This window comes from Carya illinoinensis, chromosome 4 (genome assembly GCF_018687715.1).
Source record: "Carya illinoinensis cultivar Pawnee chromosome 4, C.illinoinensisPawnee_v1, whole genome shotgun sequence".
Lineage (NCBI taxonomy): Eukaryota > Viridiplantae > Streptophyta > Magnoliopsida > Fagales > Juglandaceae > Carya > Carya illinoinensis.
In genome coordinates this window covers 11,994,987-12,013,421 of record NC_056755.1, presented here as the reverse complement: position 1 = coordinate 12,013,421, position 18,435 = coordinate 11,994,987, and the positions used below count along the sequence as shown (strand labels likewise).

The 18,435-nt window shown below is 35.6% G+C and overlaps 2 protein-coding genes across 5 annotated transcripts in view; both read right to left on the bottom strand.

Moving 5' to 3' along the window:
- Nucleotides 1-4,994: 4,994 nt before the first annotated feature.
- On the bottom strand, nucleotides 4,995-6,344 carry LOC122307947. Its single transcript, XM_043121082.1, has one exon. It carries the CDS (start codon nucleotides 6,034-6,036, stop codon nucleotides 5,254-5,256), a length of 783 nt encoding a protein of 260 aa, XP_042977016.1. The 5' UTR covers nucleotides 6,037-6,344; the 3' UTR covers nucleotides 4,995-5,253.
- Nucleotides 6,345-11,457: 5,113 nt separating this feature from the next.
- LOC122307234 (ABC transporter D family member 1-like) overlaps nucleotides 11,458-18,435 on the bottom strand; it is a 39,143-nt gene continuing 32,165 nt past the window's right edge. For 2 of the 4 annotated variants that reach the window (XM_043119969.1, XM_043119968.1), the window contains 6 exons: nucleotides 15,023-15,184; nucleotides 14,714-14,950; nucleotides 13,621-13,784; nucleotides 13,480-13,532; nucleotides 13,309-13,387; nucleotides 11,750-12,018 (listed from right to left, as the gene is read on the bottom strand). In XM_043119969.1, coding sequence (XP_042975903.1) covers nucleotides 11,932-12,018; nucleotides 13,309-13,387; nucleotides 13,480-13,532; nucleotides 13,621-13,784; nucleotides 14,714-14,950; nucleotides 15,023-15,184 — 782 coding nt within the window. In that variant the 3' untranslated portion in view covers nucleotides 11,750-11,931. The other 2 variants (XR_006241670.1, XR_006241671.1) reach the window with 2 other exon arrangements.

Here is an 18,435-nt window from a genome sequence, read left to right as displayed (position 1 = left end):
AAAGAGTTAAACTTTCTCAAAACAGAAACTGTTTTTCCTCTTCCAGTTTCTAAGTTTCTAAATCTAAGAAAATCTTTCATCAAAACCTTTAATCATGCAAAAATCCTCAACCAATTGTCACATATACATGTTAACAATACTCCATAAAAATTTCGGACCAATATCTATCCATTAGCTTGGTCAAAAACTCCAAACTATAACATATTCTCCAGTTTATCTCCCAGAATGACCTTTCTATAGTTTACATAATATTTGACTGACCAAATGATCTTCAAATGGCGCAAATAAGATATCCATATAAACTAGACTAAAAAAGAAACAACTTATATGAAGGAGATTTTATGATAAAACACTTACAACAGCTTCGAAATGGGCATGCCAAAGACCTCCTAAAAGCTGTCCGAGAGAGAGTGTTTGATATTTTTTCAATGGAAAGTGTAAATGAAGATAATTTCGTGGGGAGAGGTGGCTGGAGATACTTATGGATGAGATATGGAAGAGATGAGGCTGGAGTTGAGAGTTGAGTGTAGTTTTCTCCTACCAAAATATCTATAAAAGATTATCTCATAATATTCTATCCAATAGTATCTACAAAAAATCAACTTAAGATATTTTTATCTAATAATATTTATAAAAATCAACTCAAAATATTTTTACCCAATAATATTCATGAAAATTACCTCAAGATATTTCTTTTTATCCAATAATATCTACAGTTTTGAACAGACGTTTTGACCGAAAATATGAAAAAATGTTATTGCGTCATAAGACTTTAAATAACCCTCCGAGCCTAATGACACAAACCATAATACATTTTGACACTTCTAACTATCTCCAATAATCAAAAACACACTTCTGATACCATAGTAAATAATAACACTAACTCTGTAGTTAGACAAAAACCTATACGATTAATGGATTCGTGAAAACTTATGAGGTTTTCACGAGGTTCCTAAAGTTAATAGAAATTTCACAATTGAATTTCTAGCGGGCTGTTACACAATGTGCTTGTGTTTGCGCTTGATGGTGTTGTTTTATTGATGAGTGTGGGAGCAAATGATGTGATGAGAAATTTCAAATGAAGCAAGTAAAGAGTGTCGCTTGTAGAATTCTCCACCCAAATCGGATTGGAAAGATTTAATGGATCTGTCAAGTTGTTTTCCAATGTGTTTTAAACTGAATAAAAATATTAGAAACATAGGACTTAGACAACATTGGAAACAACCAAACGTATTTAGAAAAATCACCAACAATGCTCAAATAATAAAGATTTCCATTAATTGAAATATGAGAGAAAGGACCACATACATCAGTAAATCTAAGATCTAAAGGAGCATTTGAAATAGATGGAGATTAATAAAATGATAGCCTATGACTCTTGCCAAATTGACAAGAGGAACACATTGTAGAGGCTTTTTTGGGGAGAACATCAATGTGGTGGCAAGATAAAATCTAATGAACAAGACGAATCAACGGATGACCAAAGCAAGAGTGCCACTGATCTAGGGAGGCATGAGTTGTGATGAATGCAGTTGGGCGAGGAGGAAGTTTGGACAGATGATGAAGTTGGTAAGGGCCATTGCTACTCTTGTTGTGGAGGAGGGTAGCTCTCGAGAATTGATCCTTGGCACAGAAAAATGAAGGATGAAATTCAAAATAGACATTGTTGTCTTTAGCAAACTACTATATAGATAATAAGTTCTTGTTTATATGAGGAACATGATGAACAATGTTTAGAAAAAATGATTTTGAAGAAGAAAAAATAATAGATTTGCCAATGTGATGTATCAATAGACCTTTACCTTTACCCACCAACACCTGATCCTAGCCAGAGCAGTCCTCAGTGTGAAGATAAAGATTACTGAGGTCAGAGGTCATGTGATGAGTTGCACCAGTATCAGGATACCATGTCTAGTTCAAAGGTATTTGACTAGTTGTGTTATATGCCTTAGGTGAAGCTGGGGTTTGGAAATCTTGGCCAAACTGGTACCAGCATTTTATAGCAGTGTGCCCTGCTTTTAGACATATTTGGCAAGAGAAGCGTTGAGAAGAAGAACTAGGAGCACCTGAAGATGGAAAACCACGGCCACATCCATGACTGTGATATAAAGCACCCCGGTTTTGAAACTGGTTGGGAGATCGACCTCTATCATAAGTATGAGTAGAACAAGCAGCAAGATTTGCTCAACGTGCATCTCATGGTGAAGAAGACTACCAAAAAGTTCATCAAGTGACATCGGTTCTAGGTGAGTTAGGTGAGTGTTGATGAAGGTGATGAGAGAGCCGTATTCGGTGAGAAGTCCAACAAGTACGTAAGAAATTAGTTCTACACTGCCAATGGGCTAACCACTAGCGGATACAACATCTGAGTATGCCTTCGCCTTCTAGAAATAGTCTTGGATTGAAAGGGTATCTTTCTTGAGTATGTTGAGTTGAAACAAAGTGTGCATGACACGAGCACCGAAAGTGGTAGAAAACATGCGCTCCAAAGTAAGCCAAACATCCTGAGAAGTAGGGGTGTAAAAAAAACTGATGAACCGGTAAACTAAACTGTACCGGACCGAACCGATGGGTTTAGTCCGGTACTGAATTTGATTCAGTTCGGTACTGATTTTATTTTTCTTAAAATCGGTTAAAATCTGTCTGGTTCCGATTTTTCTTTTTCTAAAACTAAATCGGACCGGTTTATAAATATATTTTAATTTTTTATATTGTCTTTGATTTTTATATATAAAATAGTTTTGTATTATATGATAAATTACTAATTAATATAATATTAAATTTTAAAATCGTAAATCACTATAGTTTATGGTATTAATAATTATACTAATATTATATAGACTATAGTGATATATTATATATTATAATATATCACTATAGTCTATAATATAATTATAATATATATTATAATATACTACAATATATTATCATTATAGTATTATATGCTATATTATATATATAATATATTAAAACCGAAAAATCGAACTAGATCCGATAAAACCAGAAGAACCAGGTTAGGGGGTAATGGATGCGGAATCGGTTCTTAAAAAATGTAAAACTGATTCATACCGGTTCGGTTCTAAATTTTATCCAAAACCGAACTAAACTGACCGGTTACACCTTTACCGAGAGGTCTCGAGTCCAATGATGTGGTTGAGAATGGATTCAAAGAGAGAGGAGATCAAGTTGCTCAATATAAGCTGGTCCTGTTTGAACCATAGATCATATTTAGGATTGGGTTGTGGCAGATCCAAGGGAAGGGTAAGAGGAAGAAGAACAGGAGGTGGTGTAATGCTGCCATCCACATAACCAAAAAGTTTTTAACCACGAAGGTACGGAAGCAACTGTGCTTTCCAGGAGAGGTAATTGTCTTTGGTTAATTTGAGGGTGATGTGGTTGGTGGGATTAATGGGAGAGGAGGTAGAGTGGGACATCGCGTGGAAAAGAAGAAGAGGCTGAGGTAGCAGAGCTTCTGGTGGACATGATTAGTAGGAACTTGTGGCTCTTGAGACCATATTGAAAATTTTGAAAATGCTTCCCATGTCATTTTTCGGGAGCTTTGATCTTTATAATTTATAAGTATAATCACAGATATTTAGCTACAGTAAAACTACACAAATGCCATCAAAAACTATATGTCCTTATCTTTATCCTTTGGGTTTGAATTTGTTGCAGAATCATTTGAATTTTGAATTCCTTGATCATCATCTGTTGAGTTGTGTTGCATGTGGACTTGGTCTTAGATGATTTTACAGCCGTCTCAATAATGCAAACCAATTTTCCCTTGGAATGGCCTGCCACCCTTTTGGGGTTGAGGACTCACCATCCGTACGTAAGGGAGGCCCAAGGAGTAGATATTTGAACTAGATTCGTTGGCATCCTATCATGGTGAAGACCCACCATATTCATGTAGGTCTGGGAAACCCATGTCCTGGATCAAGACAGTGAAATCGACTAACCACAACATTAGGATTGTGGTAGTGGCTAATGACCAACCAGACCTTTGTTGGCTGGGCTGTGAATGAGTGGTGATAGCTGGACCTCCATTCACCCTACATTAATTTATGTTTTTTCATTTTTTTAATTTGCTCAAGAATATTACGAATATCTATTGAGCAATTGGCATGTTGTAGACATAATTCGCCAACTTACAATGAAAACATGACTGACTTAACGAAAAAATTAATGTTTTGTTTTTCGGTTTAGCAATTTAATAGGATATTATATAAATATATATATATATATATTCACAAGCGTTGTAATATCCTTGGTCACACTAAAGACAATAAAATCTATGGTAGGGGATGATAAAACCCAACTTGATATTGTTTTGGATACTCTTAAGAGAATCGGAGCAGAAGATTTTTTTTTTTCTTTTTTATTTTATATGTAGTTATGAGTGTGTGTGTATATATATATATATATATATGAAAATGCTCTGTCTTTACATAGAAGTGAGTTACACAGTCACGTGTCACTACCATTAATATGTCAACGACGAGCATACTTATTCAAAAATCTCAAGCATACTTGTTTGAAAATTGAAATAATTATTAATTAAAAGATAACTTAGTGAGTAATTTATTTTTATAAATATTATTTATAGACATAGAATGACTCTTTTATATATATATATATATATATATATGGTATATATATATATATATATATGGGTAGTGATAGGCTTACTACCCTATCACTACCTATTTACTACTTACAAAGTATTTGAAATTTTGTATTTTCTTATAATTTTCTTTTAAGTATTTTTTTAATATCCTTGATCGCTAAGAAAAAATTAAAAAAGTATATAATTTTATTAATAATCACTTCTTTAATTGTTAAGCGAAAAAAAAAATTAAAAAAAATTAAATACAAAAAGAGTAGTAAATGGGTAGTAGGAGGTTTGTAATTCTATCATTTTCTATATATATATATATATATATATGCTCCATTTACAGCCAAAAAGTCAAGTAATTAAAAAATTGCCCTGTGAAAAGGACTGTACCGAACTAAATGAAAACTAGCTCAACTATACTGAGGATTAAAAAACGAAAAAAAAAAAAAATAAGGAAAGGAAAGACATCAAAGCTGAGGCCATTTCATTTCTTCAAGATCTCAAATATACATTAATCTCTTAAGTACAAAACTCAACGTCCCGAATACAATTAATAAAACAATAATAAGGCAAAACTAGTGTCGACACCAACCAATAACCATTACATGTTATATGTTATATGTTATATGTCGTTGCGCCTAAAATGCCTCCAGAGCAGCCGCTAGTGCAAAAATATTATAATCTTCACAACTGCAGCCATGCCCATGACCATCTTTGCATCCACACTCATCCCACTTCTTTCCCTTCCCATAATTTGATGATCTCCTCCTCTCCTTTTCCACCATTGCAGGAACTTCAACTTTTATTCCCACTTGCAGCTTAGGTGGCTTGACACCTTCAACAAGTACACATCCACTCGTGGGAATCATCGTGATCCACTTCTCCATCTCCATGTTTGGTGACTCATAGACTTCTTTCCATGGAATCTCTGCCCTACCCAAGAGTTTTGAGCCCCCAATAATATTCCTCCCAAGAACGGGCACTTTGTTTCTCCACCGGAGCTCGAAAATCACGTTTTCTTGCTTTTGGTTGTCCATGTTGTCGTGGGTACCAAAGCAATCCAATGAGAAGGACTCATTCCAAGAGAGATCGGACCTGGAGGAGATTTCCCGACTGTTAAGCCGAATTCTTTTGTTGTTTCCTGCAGAAATATAGCATCTAACAAAGAGAGATCCCGTGGACTTGAATTCCACTTGTTTTGCTTGTTTGATGGTTAGTTTACAGCTAAGAGAGGAAAACTGCTGAGAAGCACCCATTTGAGAGAGAGAGAGAGAGAGAGAGAGAGAGAGAGAGAGAGAGAGAGAGAGAGAGATGAAGGCTTTGATTGCTGGAGAAGAAACTTGAATGAGTTGTGGATAGAAGGCTTTGATTGTTGATGAAGGTTTTGATTGTTGGTGGGGGAATATATATAGTGTTTGCATATTGGAAGGAAGCTGTATGGCATTGCTTTTTCTGAGGCCGCTGTCGTATAAACACCCAGCTGGCTAGTGGCAAGTTAGATTGTTTTCTTACAAAGTTTGATTTTTATGCTTTATAATAAGATGGACATGGATCTTGCTAGATTGACTTGAAGATTATGCCATCTTAAAATAGGGTTATATAATCTTGAAGGGATAAGATTTTGCACAAGTGACCCTTGCAAGTTGGGGAGCGTGTTGGGCTACACTCTCTGAGTCTCATATACTGCCTGGATCCTGCATGCCACCCACTACGGAGGAGGAGAAAATAAAAAAGAAAGGAGTTATTTCCAGTCATGGATGATTACATCTTTGACCTTTGTGGAACTGAAAAGTAAGTAGAACAAACATGCCACCTAAGCTAAAAGACACGTACTTGTAGACTTCATAGTGTTTCTCTACACACGTGTAAACTTAATTGATAGCGTTTCTCTACACTTGACAGAGTTCGTCTCTTTTGAGTGGATGAGAAACATATCGATCTCCACTTTCAAGTTTACAAGTGTTTCTCTAGACTTGATAGAGAGTGTCTCCTATGCATCTTTATACATGGGACACGTGTCTCACGTATGTATACTTTTCAAAGTACAATTTTTCATTTTTTGCTAAGAATTAAATAAATAAAACATATCTGAAAATCATGATTAATATTATATATAATTATGAAATATGTAAATATCATATAATCGTTTTAAAAAAGAGATGTTTATTATTAAAAAATTAATTTTTTTAATGTGAGTCCAATAATTATTCACTTTTTTCAAAATAATTATTCGTCACTTACATAATAATGACTGCGATTATCATTTTTCGTATGTATATGTTTGTCACTAAGTGTGTATATAGAAATGATTTATACAAATTTTAAATAGATAAATTTCATATAAATCTTTATAAAAAAGTGTACTCTATCTTAAAATATTGTAAAAAGAACTATTTTTTATTAATACGACTTACTTTTTTAATAAATAACTTACACAAAATTTATCTATTTAAAATTTATACTTAGCATTACTTAGCTAATTGCTAACTTTAGACACTGTTAGTAGTGCGGCTTCAATCTCATCTTTAAGTGGGGATGGATACGAAAACACTATTATCAGTCTATGCGTGAGTGGTATTTCCCAGGCTTTTACTAATCCTTTCACTTTTGTATATGGATTCAAGGATTTAAAACAAGGGAATTGTAACAAGACATCATAGATTTAAATGTTTTGTTGTAATAAAACTTAAAATGGTATTTATGTGTTATAATTTTATTTAGAAACGTTATATATAAATAAATTTCATAAAATTAAATTCACAAATTAATATAATTTCATGTGATTCATTAACTCTATTTTTAAAAAAAATTAATTTTATAATTTAACGTATCACATCAAGTTACATTAATTTATAGACTTACTTTTATATAAACTAAAATATTTCTCAATTTAAAAATAACCATTCGAACTAGAAACTGAAACCCAAGTCATCCTCCTCGAATACTTCAATATTACTATTAGTACTCGAAAATTCGAATAATGTTGTAAAGTTGGTTTATAAGACGCGTAATGGCAGCTTTTACTAATTTAAAATCTTCTCATCACTTGCATGCTTGTGTTATGTGTATTAAAATCGAAGCATGCAAATAGTATTAATGCATGATTATAAAATTATTTTTATTATAAAATAGGTTTAACATATCATATAAGTCAATTTATAAATTTAATTTGTGATCATAACACTTGTCTTAAATAAATAAATGATGAATTTGAAAAGAGATTAGGATTAATTCCTAGTGAAAAAAAAAAAAAAAAAAATCAATGCCAATGTACGGCTATTTGTGTGCTCTATGTATTTTATAGTTAATATATACAAATATATAATATTGTTTTTTCTGAGCACTGTCTTTCGTTTTAAGCAGAAAAGGTCCCGTTTTAAGTAGAAAAGGTCTGGGACCCAAAGTTAGTCCCTAAAAGCGTCCAGCATGAGTACTGTGTTCTCTTCTTTCCGTATGCTTTATGCATAGTTATGTATTATAAAATGTCCACTACGTAAAATAATTAAAGTTACGGCGAAATGTTTACAAAATGCCCAACTGAATCTCCCCTAAATCGCTTGCCATTATCTCCACACCACTAGTTCTGCAGGAAATCAGTATTATACTTACAAGTGGAAATGAACCCCCCCCCCCCCCCCCCCCCCCCCCCCTTTTTTTTCTTTTTTTCCCTCTTAATCATATGTCATGTGACATCGTTTAGATTATTTTTATTATAAGCAAGTTTCTATTAAACTAAAACAGAGATCCTAAAGAGGAGGATGGGATGTCCTAAACAAATGCTTCGCTATGGTGCTTGCACTTGCAGTAACTTAAAAAAAGAAGAAGAAGAAGAAGATCGAAGACAATGGACCGAAGAGTCGGGACCCTTTATTCCTTGGTAAAAGCCAAGGCACCGCCCAAGGCAATTTGCTGTGGTCTAACCGGAACGGATACTGAAAACAACTATTCTGATGATTTTGTTGGCAATTTCCACATTCAATACATCTATATCCTCGTTGAGAGAAATAGGAACTTAGCAGGATAGCTAAGATCCAAAAGTCAAGACATGTGGGAAGCATCAATTATTCAAAACACAAGTGCCTCGTTTGGATCTTTAAAATATCTTAAATTACGTAAATATTAGTTAAATAATATATAAATAGTTTCAATTAAGATACTTTTATTAGGTTTTGAAAAACAAAACTTGAATGAAAATATTATAAAGTTAAAAAATTATTTGAAATATTATTTTTATTTTGAAACCTGAAAAAGTTATATTGATTTTTGTGTTTTATTTTGAAATTTATAAAAGTTGTAAATATTAGATGAAAAAGTTGAAAATTTAAAATTAAAAAATATTTTGTATTTTAGTGATATTTAAAAAGAAAATTGTAAGAAATTTCGAGAATTTCTCGTCTTATCTTATTATCCAAATGTACATTAATCAGTTAGAATTATTTCTCTGTACAAAAAAAGGTTGCCAAATCTTCCTAATGATATTCAACCGGGCCGGATTTTTTTCTGATTCGGTCCGAAACTCGCATATCCGTCCCTATCTAGACCCGTTACAAGTATGAGAACCGGGTACTAGATTTAAAATCCGATCCTCGCAACTATTTTGATTTAAAAGAAGTCTTGTCACCATTCATGAACAATACTAGAGAAATTAACCGCAAATACAGAAGGATCTAGGACATGTTACTGTTGATCTCGAGAAAAAGCTCTGGCTTAGCATCTCCCAAACCTTCATGTCGCACTCCTCCTCATCTTTGTCTTCGATAAATCAGATGAGCAACAATGGTGATGGCCCAATTGGGGTTCTAGGAATCCATATTACCTTTATTTTGTGTGGTTAACTATTTAACAAATAATACGTACATCATTCGGAGAATATACACCTCGTAAAATGTTGTTTGTGGGCATATTTTATTTTAATTTTATTTATTTGATGGTAGCTGGTTGGCTATTTTATGGGAGACTCTGTATATCGTGAGTGTAGACCTCGTAAGTGGTGTTGATGGCAGATTACTTTCATTAATTTTAGTATTTTATGGTTTCTTGAAACTTCAAGAACTTATAACTTTAAAAGGCTCTCTCTCTCTCTCTCTCTCTCTAGTCACCTTTTGTTTTCAATCACACCATCTCTTCGATTTATTCTATCTATGCTAAAAATGCTATGGGAATTCTGGTTTGGTTTCTAGCTTGTTGCTTTGTTCCAATGTCATGCTTTGGTGTCGATTTAATGAAGCATCATCTCCTTGTCAATCATGCCAGCATGAACAAATACATGGGCGAGAGTGGAGAATGATAGAAATGAGAGTCATGCTTTTGTGTGAGGGAATATTGCACAATAGTATACTGCTTATAGAGCTCATCGTTGTGGTCAGTCTCAGATATCATGGAGAAGTGAGGGAAGTGGTTGCATTGGTAGTAGTGAGGGGCAGATCCAAATCTTGAGGTTGATGACAACCTGTCGTAAATCCGAATATAATTTGGATACCAGATTTTTGGGCTTTAAAAACCCAAATCTCACCGGGTACCGCCCAGGTTCTTACTTGGATTAATCCAGGCCAATACCCGAACCACATTTGACATCCCGATTTGATCCAGGTAAATACAGGTATCCAAGTCCGCACCCATATGAACAGCCTTAGATCTTCCTATGCCAATTTTACCTTTTTATTTATAAGCACGCCAATTTTATCGTTAATCCCAGTAGCTTTTATAACGGAAAACTCCATTCGTAAGTTTAATTTTTTTGATATATCATAGCTATTGCTAAAACAAAAAATTACGACATCAACTAATGTATATAAAATATTTGTGTAACGAACCTTTTATGACCGATGCAATCCCACATAAATGACACATTTACACACTAACTTGTATATTTACATACTATTCTTCACTTGAACAGTTGCCCTAAGTAAGATTCTGACAATCGATAATTTGAGAAAGTGTTGGGTAATTATTTCAAATTGATGTTATATTTGTAAGAAAGCTAGTAAGACAGTAGATCATTTCTTGCTTCGTTGCGAGACAGCTAGAGTAGTGTGGAGTGAAGTGTTCAGTTAAGTAGAGTTCAATTGGATAATGTCTGCTACAGTGTTTGAGTTATTGGCTAGCTAGACAATTCCAGTTTGTGCTTTACAAATCAAAGCCGTGTAAAATATAATCCCTATTTGCATTTTGTGGTGCATATAAAGAGTGTAATGAGCAGACATTTGAAGATAAGAAGCGGACTATAGACGAGCTCCGATCTTTATTTTTCCATACTTTATTTCTATGGGCCATATCTTTAGATTTTAATGGCCTAAATTTACATTATTTTCTTGTTTCCACTACTGTAACCTAGATATGTCTTATCTCTTGTATATCATCATGTGTACTTAGGCTATGCTTATCCTTATTAATAATATCGTTTACTTATAATAATAAAAAAATATCTTTTTCATCTTGTTACAAAAACATGTAAATGGTTGGCTACTAGAGAATAATTTGTAACGAGAAATGTTAGCATGCAAATGAAATTACAAAATTCAATTTTAGGTTAGATCATAAAGTTCTTGTTTATAGTAAAGGATATCTTAACATGCCATTATAGTTCTCTTTCAAGCCTAATGTTTCACATTCGTAATCCTAAGTCCATATTGGCCAGTAGCATGAAATGACTAGCTTACAAAAAGAAATCTTGAGACAGAACAGAAAAAATTTTCATTAATATAAATTTCATAAACAGAGTGGCAGAAATATAGGGTGCTCGAAAGTGGTGGGAGAGCAAAAAATTGAGCAGGCTGAAAAAACTTATAAAAGAAAAAGAAACAAAATGGGCAAGGAAACCACACAAACTAAGATGCAAAAAATTGGGCAAGTAATAATGGCCTTTTCTTGTGACATTTTATTAATGTTGGCTAATCAATATGACAGATTTCGAATTCTTACAACATATGGCTGATCGAATGGCTAACAGAAGGGTAAAGGAAAAAAGAGAACGAAAAAAAAAAACTGTACAGATTCTTAATGCGACAGAAGCTTTGAATTCGATTACGCTTCAAACTTATTATCTATCCACCGTCCAACAGTTTCTGCAATTTGGATTGATCTGACTATCTTCTGCTTTGCCCACCACCATCTCCCCCACCCCCCCCCCCCCCCCCCCCCCAAAAAAGAAAAGAAAAGAAAAGAAAGATCATGTATAGCGCACAATAATTGGCAGTAGCACCAGAAAATATCAATACCTTTGATTGGCAAAGCCAGCGTTGGCTTGTTCCCACCGCATCGTGTAAGAATTGAACAGCAAAAAAAAGTCACAACTGCAGATGCTATCAGAGTGGAATTCATCGCTTGATCAAACGAAGTTCCCAGTTGCCCTCACCATCAATTAGCCGTAATTCCTTGGAATGGAATGGTATTAACGCCGGACGCTGCAAAACATGAGTGATATAAGCATAAAGTGGGAGGGAGGGGGACGGGGTCGAGGAGGGAGTTGGGGAAGCATCGCATTAGTCATCCCCAGGACTCCAGAAAAATGAGGAAAATTAAATTCATTCACACTATCACGTACAGTCAAGTTTTTTTTTTTTTTCCCTCCCCAGCCCCAATACCCCTTTCCTGTCCCCCTCCCTTCCCCACCGCAAACCCACGCTGTAGCCCCCAGCAAAGAGCCAGCACATTTGTCGGAGCCAGCTCCAAAAAACAGCTGATGTCGACGCTGCCGCCGCCCTTCCCATCCCTCACCAACAACAAACAACAGACCTCTCTCTATCGGTCTCTCTCTCTCTCTCTCTCTCTCTCTCTCTCTCTCTCTCATATTCTTTCTATTTTCCTTTTCAATTTTCTCAACAACCAAACAGATTACGATTTTCCCTCTTAACAACCAAACAAAGAACAAATGTTATTTTCCATCCATTTTTCCAACAACCCAACAAGAACAAGTTGTGATTTTCCCTCTCAACAACTAAATAGATAACAAAAATTATTTTCCTTTCATTTTCTCAACAACCAAACAAAATTTTCACTTTCATTTTCTCAACAACCAAACATGGAGAGATATCCGGTGGTAGAGGGCTGTCAGCGACTCAACGGGAACGAGGTGCGGGTGAACTAATGAATGGGTCTCTGTCTGGAGGAGGGCTCGCTTCGGGATAGTGAAATGAGGGGAGGGAGACTGGGCGGGAGAGGGGAGTGAGACAAAGAATAGAAAAAATAAAAGTTGGGGAAGGGGAAATGAGGGCATGAAGTGAAATAAAAAAATGAAAAGAAATACTGAAGGAAAGTTGGGGACTTGGGAAGGGGCAAGTGAAATAAAATATTAAAAAAATACTTAGACGCGTCACTTTGTGGGATCCCATTGTGTCCCTGGTACTTTCCAATCGATTAATGCTGGAGAACAATATCAATCTTCACCATATTTCTGTGTCGCTCGGGAATATGTCAGAATGGAATTCTGGGAAGAAATGCCCCAGATTTTAAAATCCAGCCCTATCCTACAATATTGCATCTAACACAATCTATACATCAGCTATAGCCAACTAGATGCACTAGTCAGATTACTTCTTGGATTGGTGTCAATTTGATGCACTCAATTTGATTGGTGTCATTACGGTCATAACAACACAATCTATAATATTTTTCACATTTACATCACAATACATGCAAACAAGAAAATGGAAGGGGTCACCTGAGTGCATCTCTAACATAATTACAATACTTACTTGTGAGGAGGTAACAACTGTGATGCCCAAATTTGTTGCAAGCCTATAAAGGTGTTCTTCGACATCAACACTGGTTGCGCTACAATTTCAGAAAATATACACATAAAACAAAGATGTCAGACAACTAGCAACACTTCTTTTAAGAAAAAGATGTGCGGTTCTGAAACATACTTGGTGCACTCATCAAGGATGCCAAATTTAGGCTTGTGAAAGAATAAGCGTGCCTGGTAAAACAAAGGAAACAAATCTCAGAGTAAATTCTTGGTCATAGTAGTAGTTTGAATAGGTGACTTTTGAAAAGATTCAGCTCACCATGCCCAATCTCTGTTGTTCTCCAAGAGAAAGAATATCTTCCCAATTCAGACTAGCATCCCAATCACCTTCATCTCTTTCCAAGAGATAATTTAATCGAACATTCTCCAAAATAGTTTTCAAGCATGAATCCAGTACGTTCTTGGTGTCAGGAGTGTTTTGACCTGAATTTTCACAATTACAATCCTCAACTGAATCATGGCAAAAAGTAGACTATTGACACCATTTCCTAAACAATGGCTATAATGATGATGATGATGATAATTAAAGTGTCTAATTCACCGGAACTCTTGAAGTTTTGAAGAGTGTCTTGAAGATTTGAAGTTCCACGCTTTCTCAAATTGTCCATAGTTAAAGAAGTGTTAGGTTGAAGTTTTGGAGATAAGGAACGTTCTCTGGATGAGCTTAGAAGTTTCTTCTTCCATACTTCATTTTGTTGGGCCTCAGCCTGTCTTTTTAATGGAACCAGCTTACATGATTTTCTTGCATCTCTTTCTAGCTCCTAATTTGTAACTAGGTGTATGTTGTTTGTATACTTTCTGTGTACTTGGGCTATGCCTATTTACTATTTTCAATGAAATTTTATTTTACTTAGGAAAAAAAAACATATAGGGGTAAAAGGTTGATTGATAGCATATTCTCAGAGTTTCTTGATGCAGAGAGAAGAGACTCAAATCACGCACAACCTTGAAGCGATCACAAATATTTTGAGCTACAATTTTCTTAGATGTCTCTACATCAAAAACTCTTGCTGATAAGTATATGCAAAGGACTTACTGATCAAAAGTATATGCCAAGCACTTCGGAAATGTTTTTAAAGGTGAGATCAAAAGTGTTTTCTCAACATTTTCATGCTTTAGGATGGCCAAATTGCATCACCCAGGGGAAATACAAACAATATATTAAAAGAGTCTCGCTGTGTCATAGGTGCAATTTCAAATGGTCTGGGGAATGATGAAACCACCCCCCGCCCCCGCCCCATCCCAAATAAAAAATACGTAGGTTTTTCCCTACAAATAAGCATTTCATCAGTCAAGTACGATGGAATGTTAAAAGTATCATATGGGCATGCCAATTTAAGCCAGGAATTCACCTTTTCCATACAACTTTAATGCCCTCAATTCTGCCTCCTCATAGGAGAGAGGATATATAATTTGATCCCTCAGGGTTCCTAAGCATGTGTAAGGTCGCTGAGGAACATAGAAAACACCACAGCCAGATCCAGCCGCTTCATCAATATCTTGGGATGGTTTAGTGAGTCTTCCACTTACAACGGGCCATAGACCTCTAAGGACTCTGAAGACTGAACTTTTCCCGCTCCCGTTTGGACCTTAAAACAATGCATACTTGTCAGATTCAAATTTGTATAACCAGATAAATAAAGAAGCTTACTTGCACTAACCAGTAACAAGCAGACTTTTCCCTGGTACTATGTCACATGTCAACTGCCTAGCCAACATTTTCTGTGCTGGGGTAATGGTATCCACTTCAGAGAAGGAAATGGTGTCTTCAGAGTAATGATCTCTCCTGTCTGATGGTGACTTGATATCAGACAGAGAGTCCGCTGCAAGGCCAACAAAGTCTGTTAGCGTGAACATGTAACTCTTGATGAATCGATCTAACAGGAAAAGAGAAGTGAAGAATGATTGCTTTGATTGACCAAAGTACGTAATAATAAACACCAAACAAGGACAGTATTAAATCTAATTCTTTTCCTTTTTTATTTACATAATCAAGATAATGGAAGAAAATCATCTTGATATGGAATTGGTATAACTACAATCAACGATTTAAGACAGAATAAAAACCACATCCAAATTCCACAGTTTGATATGGAGAGCTCAGCAACTAATGTTACTATGCAGAGAAATTTATTTGCTCCCTTCTAACAACATTGTAGCCTTTTGCAAAAGGTAGGCCATGCTGTAATCTGCATGTATACAAATAAAAACAGATATGTTTCCCAAACATGAAAGATGCATCATCATGTCCAACTGTCCTAGCAATCTAATACTTACTCATTATAGGGAAAAAGAAAGTATAATAGTAATTCCACTTTTACTCCGAGATACTATCCAGTGCCATATGCTCCAGATATATGTTCCATGACCGGTACTTTCAATTTCTACTACTGAAACCTTGAAAACTACTTGTCTCTCCTTACTGATATGCTATCATCTAATCCCAACACTACTGTTCATTTAGTTGTTAGTGACGAACACGGTATATCTCAAACAAAAAATCTTGGACTCCAAGATGAAAAGCTTCACTGATATTATTTAGATTTAAGTAATTTACACTGTTTCTGTGGATAGCTAGAAATCCATTAGAAATCATAATTCTAGATAGATTAAGTCATTTACTTTCTATGGTGCACGCACTTGAATTTTGGTTTTTTTGTTTTTGTTTTTTATAAGCAAAAGATCTTTTATTGATATAAAGATAGCCATAGCCTAAGTACACAGAAAGTATAAATGTGATTACACCTATTTAGGAACTGGAAACATTTACAAGGAAATCATGGAAACTAAGACCATTTAAATCTATAGCAATGGCCCACATAAATTAGGTCTTCCAGAAAAAGCTCTTAAACTCTTCCAAGAAATGCTCACGGTCCTCAAAATGTCTATCATTTATTTCTCTCCAGATGCACCAAAATATACAAATGGGAGCCATCTTCCACACAGCTGTAATCTGTGGTGTCCCCATGATCCCTCGCCAACTAGCTAGTAGTTTAACCACCCTCCCCAGAATAACCCATGCTAATCCCACTTTGCTAAAGAAATAATTCCATATGTCCTGTACAAACTCACAATGTAGAAGTAAATGATCCACTGTTTCACCACTATTTCTGCACATACAGCACCAGTCCATGATGATAAGCCCACGTTTTCTTAAATATCCATGGTCAAAATCTTCCCTAAAGCTACTGTCCAAGCAAAAAAAGCACCCTTAGGAAGTGCTTTACTCTGCCAAATGTTCTTCCAAGGAAAATTATTCCTAGCTTGGGCAGTGAGAGTCTCATAGAAGGAGCGTACAGAAAATTTGCCTTTGCTGGAAGGCCGCCACTCCAATTTATCCGCTGCTGTATCAACAGGACTAATTGTGTATAACAAGTTAAAAAACTCCACCAAAACACCCACTTCCCAATCATGTGCCTCCCTAATGAAACTAACATTCCATTGCTGCACGCCATTTGTAATTTTCCGCAGGTCAGCCATGAAAGCATCTTGTTCCTGTGCAATTCTGAAAATAGAGGGATAGACATCCTTAAGAGCCATATCTCCAACCCAAACATCATGCCAAAAGCTGATTCTATTTCCATTCCCCCAACACAGCCTAGTGCTGCTAGATAAAGATCACCAACCTTTCCGAATATGCTTCCGTAACCCCACTCCATATGCCCCCCTAACTTCATTAAAGCACCAACCCCCCCTTATACTCCCATACTTAGTATCAATCACCACCTTCCATAGTGCTTCCTACTCATAATTATATCTCCACAGCCATTTCCCTAGAAGAGCCTTATGGAAGGCCCTCACATTATGAATCCCCAATCCACCATCCCTCAAGGGAGAGCACGCCCTATCCCACCCAACTAAATGATACTTAAACTCATCACCAAGTCCACTCCACAAAAAAATCTCGTTGAAGCTTCTCAATCCGAGAGGCAACACTTGCTGGAAGAGGAAATAATGACAAGAAATATGTGGGCAGGTTTGAAAGGGTGCTCTTTATTAGTGTAATCCGACTCCCTTTAGCCAAAATATGCGGGCACACACTTGAAAAGTCAGAAGATAATAAATGCTGGTTTTGCTACTTCTACAAAAAGGCATGCACGAGGTAGATGACAACATCTTCTCTTTTATACCAAAATATTTTTATTCTACTGCTTTGCCGTCCTTGCTCTGACAATCTCTTGATCTCTCCTCTGCCTACAGAGGGACTAATCTGGTTTTGTCTGTGGAATATACCATTCCCCAATTTCTGATCTCAAAGCTCTTGATTGCAGATTAAGATGGATAAAATGCACAATTCAGGCCATATGGGCTCTCTTGTTTTAAAAAATGGTATCCCTAAAATGCACAATTCTGACGTATATCGATACTTGTTAAAATAGGAATGAACAAATGCAAGAGAATGATCTCATTATCAACCATATGTGAGCTATGTGATGCATTTAAACTTACCAATAATTCAGAATTAGCTACTAGAGAGCTCTTCATACACAAATACACCATATATCAGCTTCCCATCAAACAGTTTCTTCCTAAAAACTCCCTTGTAACAAACTCTGGTGTGGTTTATCAAATAGGTATTCCAGCCACTAATGAATCCCATAAATAATTCACACTAATTAATTAGGATCCCAGGTATTTCCTTATTCCATTCCCACCTTTCGTTTTTTGTTCTTTATCATTTCCTTCTCAACTTGGGGAAAATTTAGGAGTTTTTTCTTGAAGACTTTATTTATGTGGGCCATTGTTATAGATTTTAATGGTCTCAACTTTCATAAACTCCTTGTATCCTTTTCTAGTTCCTAATTAGTTGTATTCAGTGGTGTGGAAATAATGCCCTAAAGGACTCCTTTCCTTCAATTTCCTAGGTTGCAGGTGACCAAGAAGCTTCAGTGGCGGATCTCATGGTGTTTTTGATGGGATCAAGTCCAATGGAACATCACCTTTAGTAGGGCGGTACAAGATTGGGAAGTTAGCAGTTTCGAATACTTTTTTAGCCTATTGTACTCCACGAAACCGAATAGACAACGAGTTGGCATGTTGTGGTGGGTACCCACAAGTAGGGGCATATTCTCGG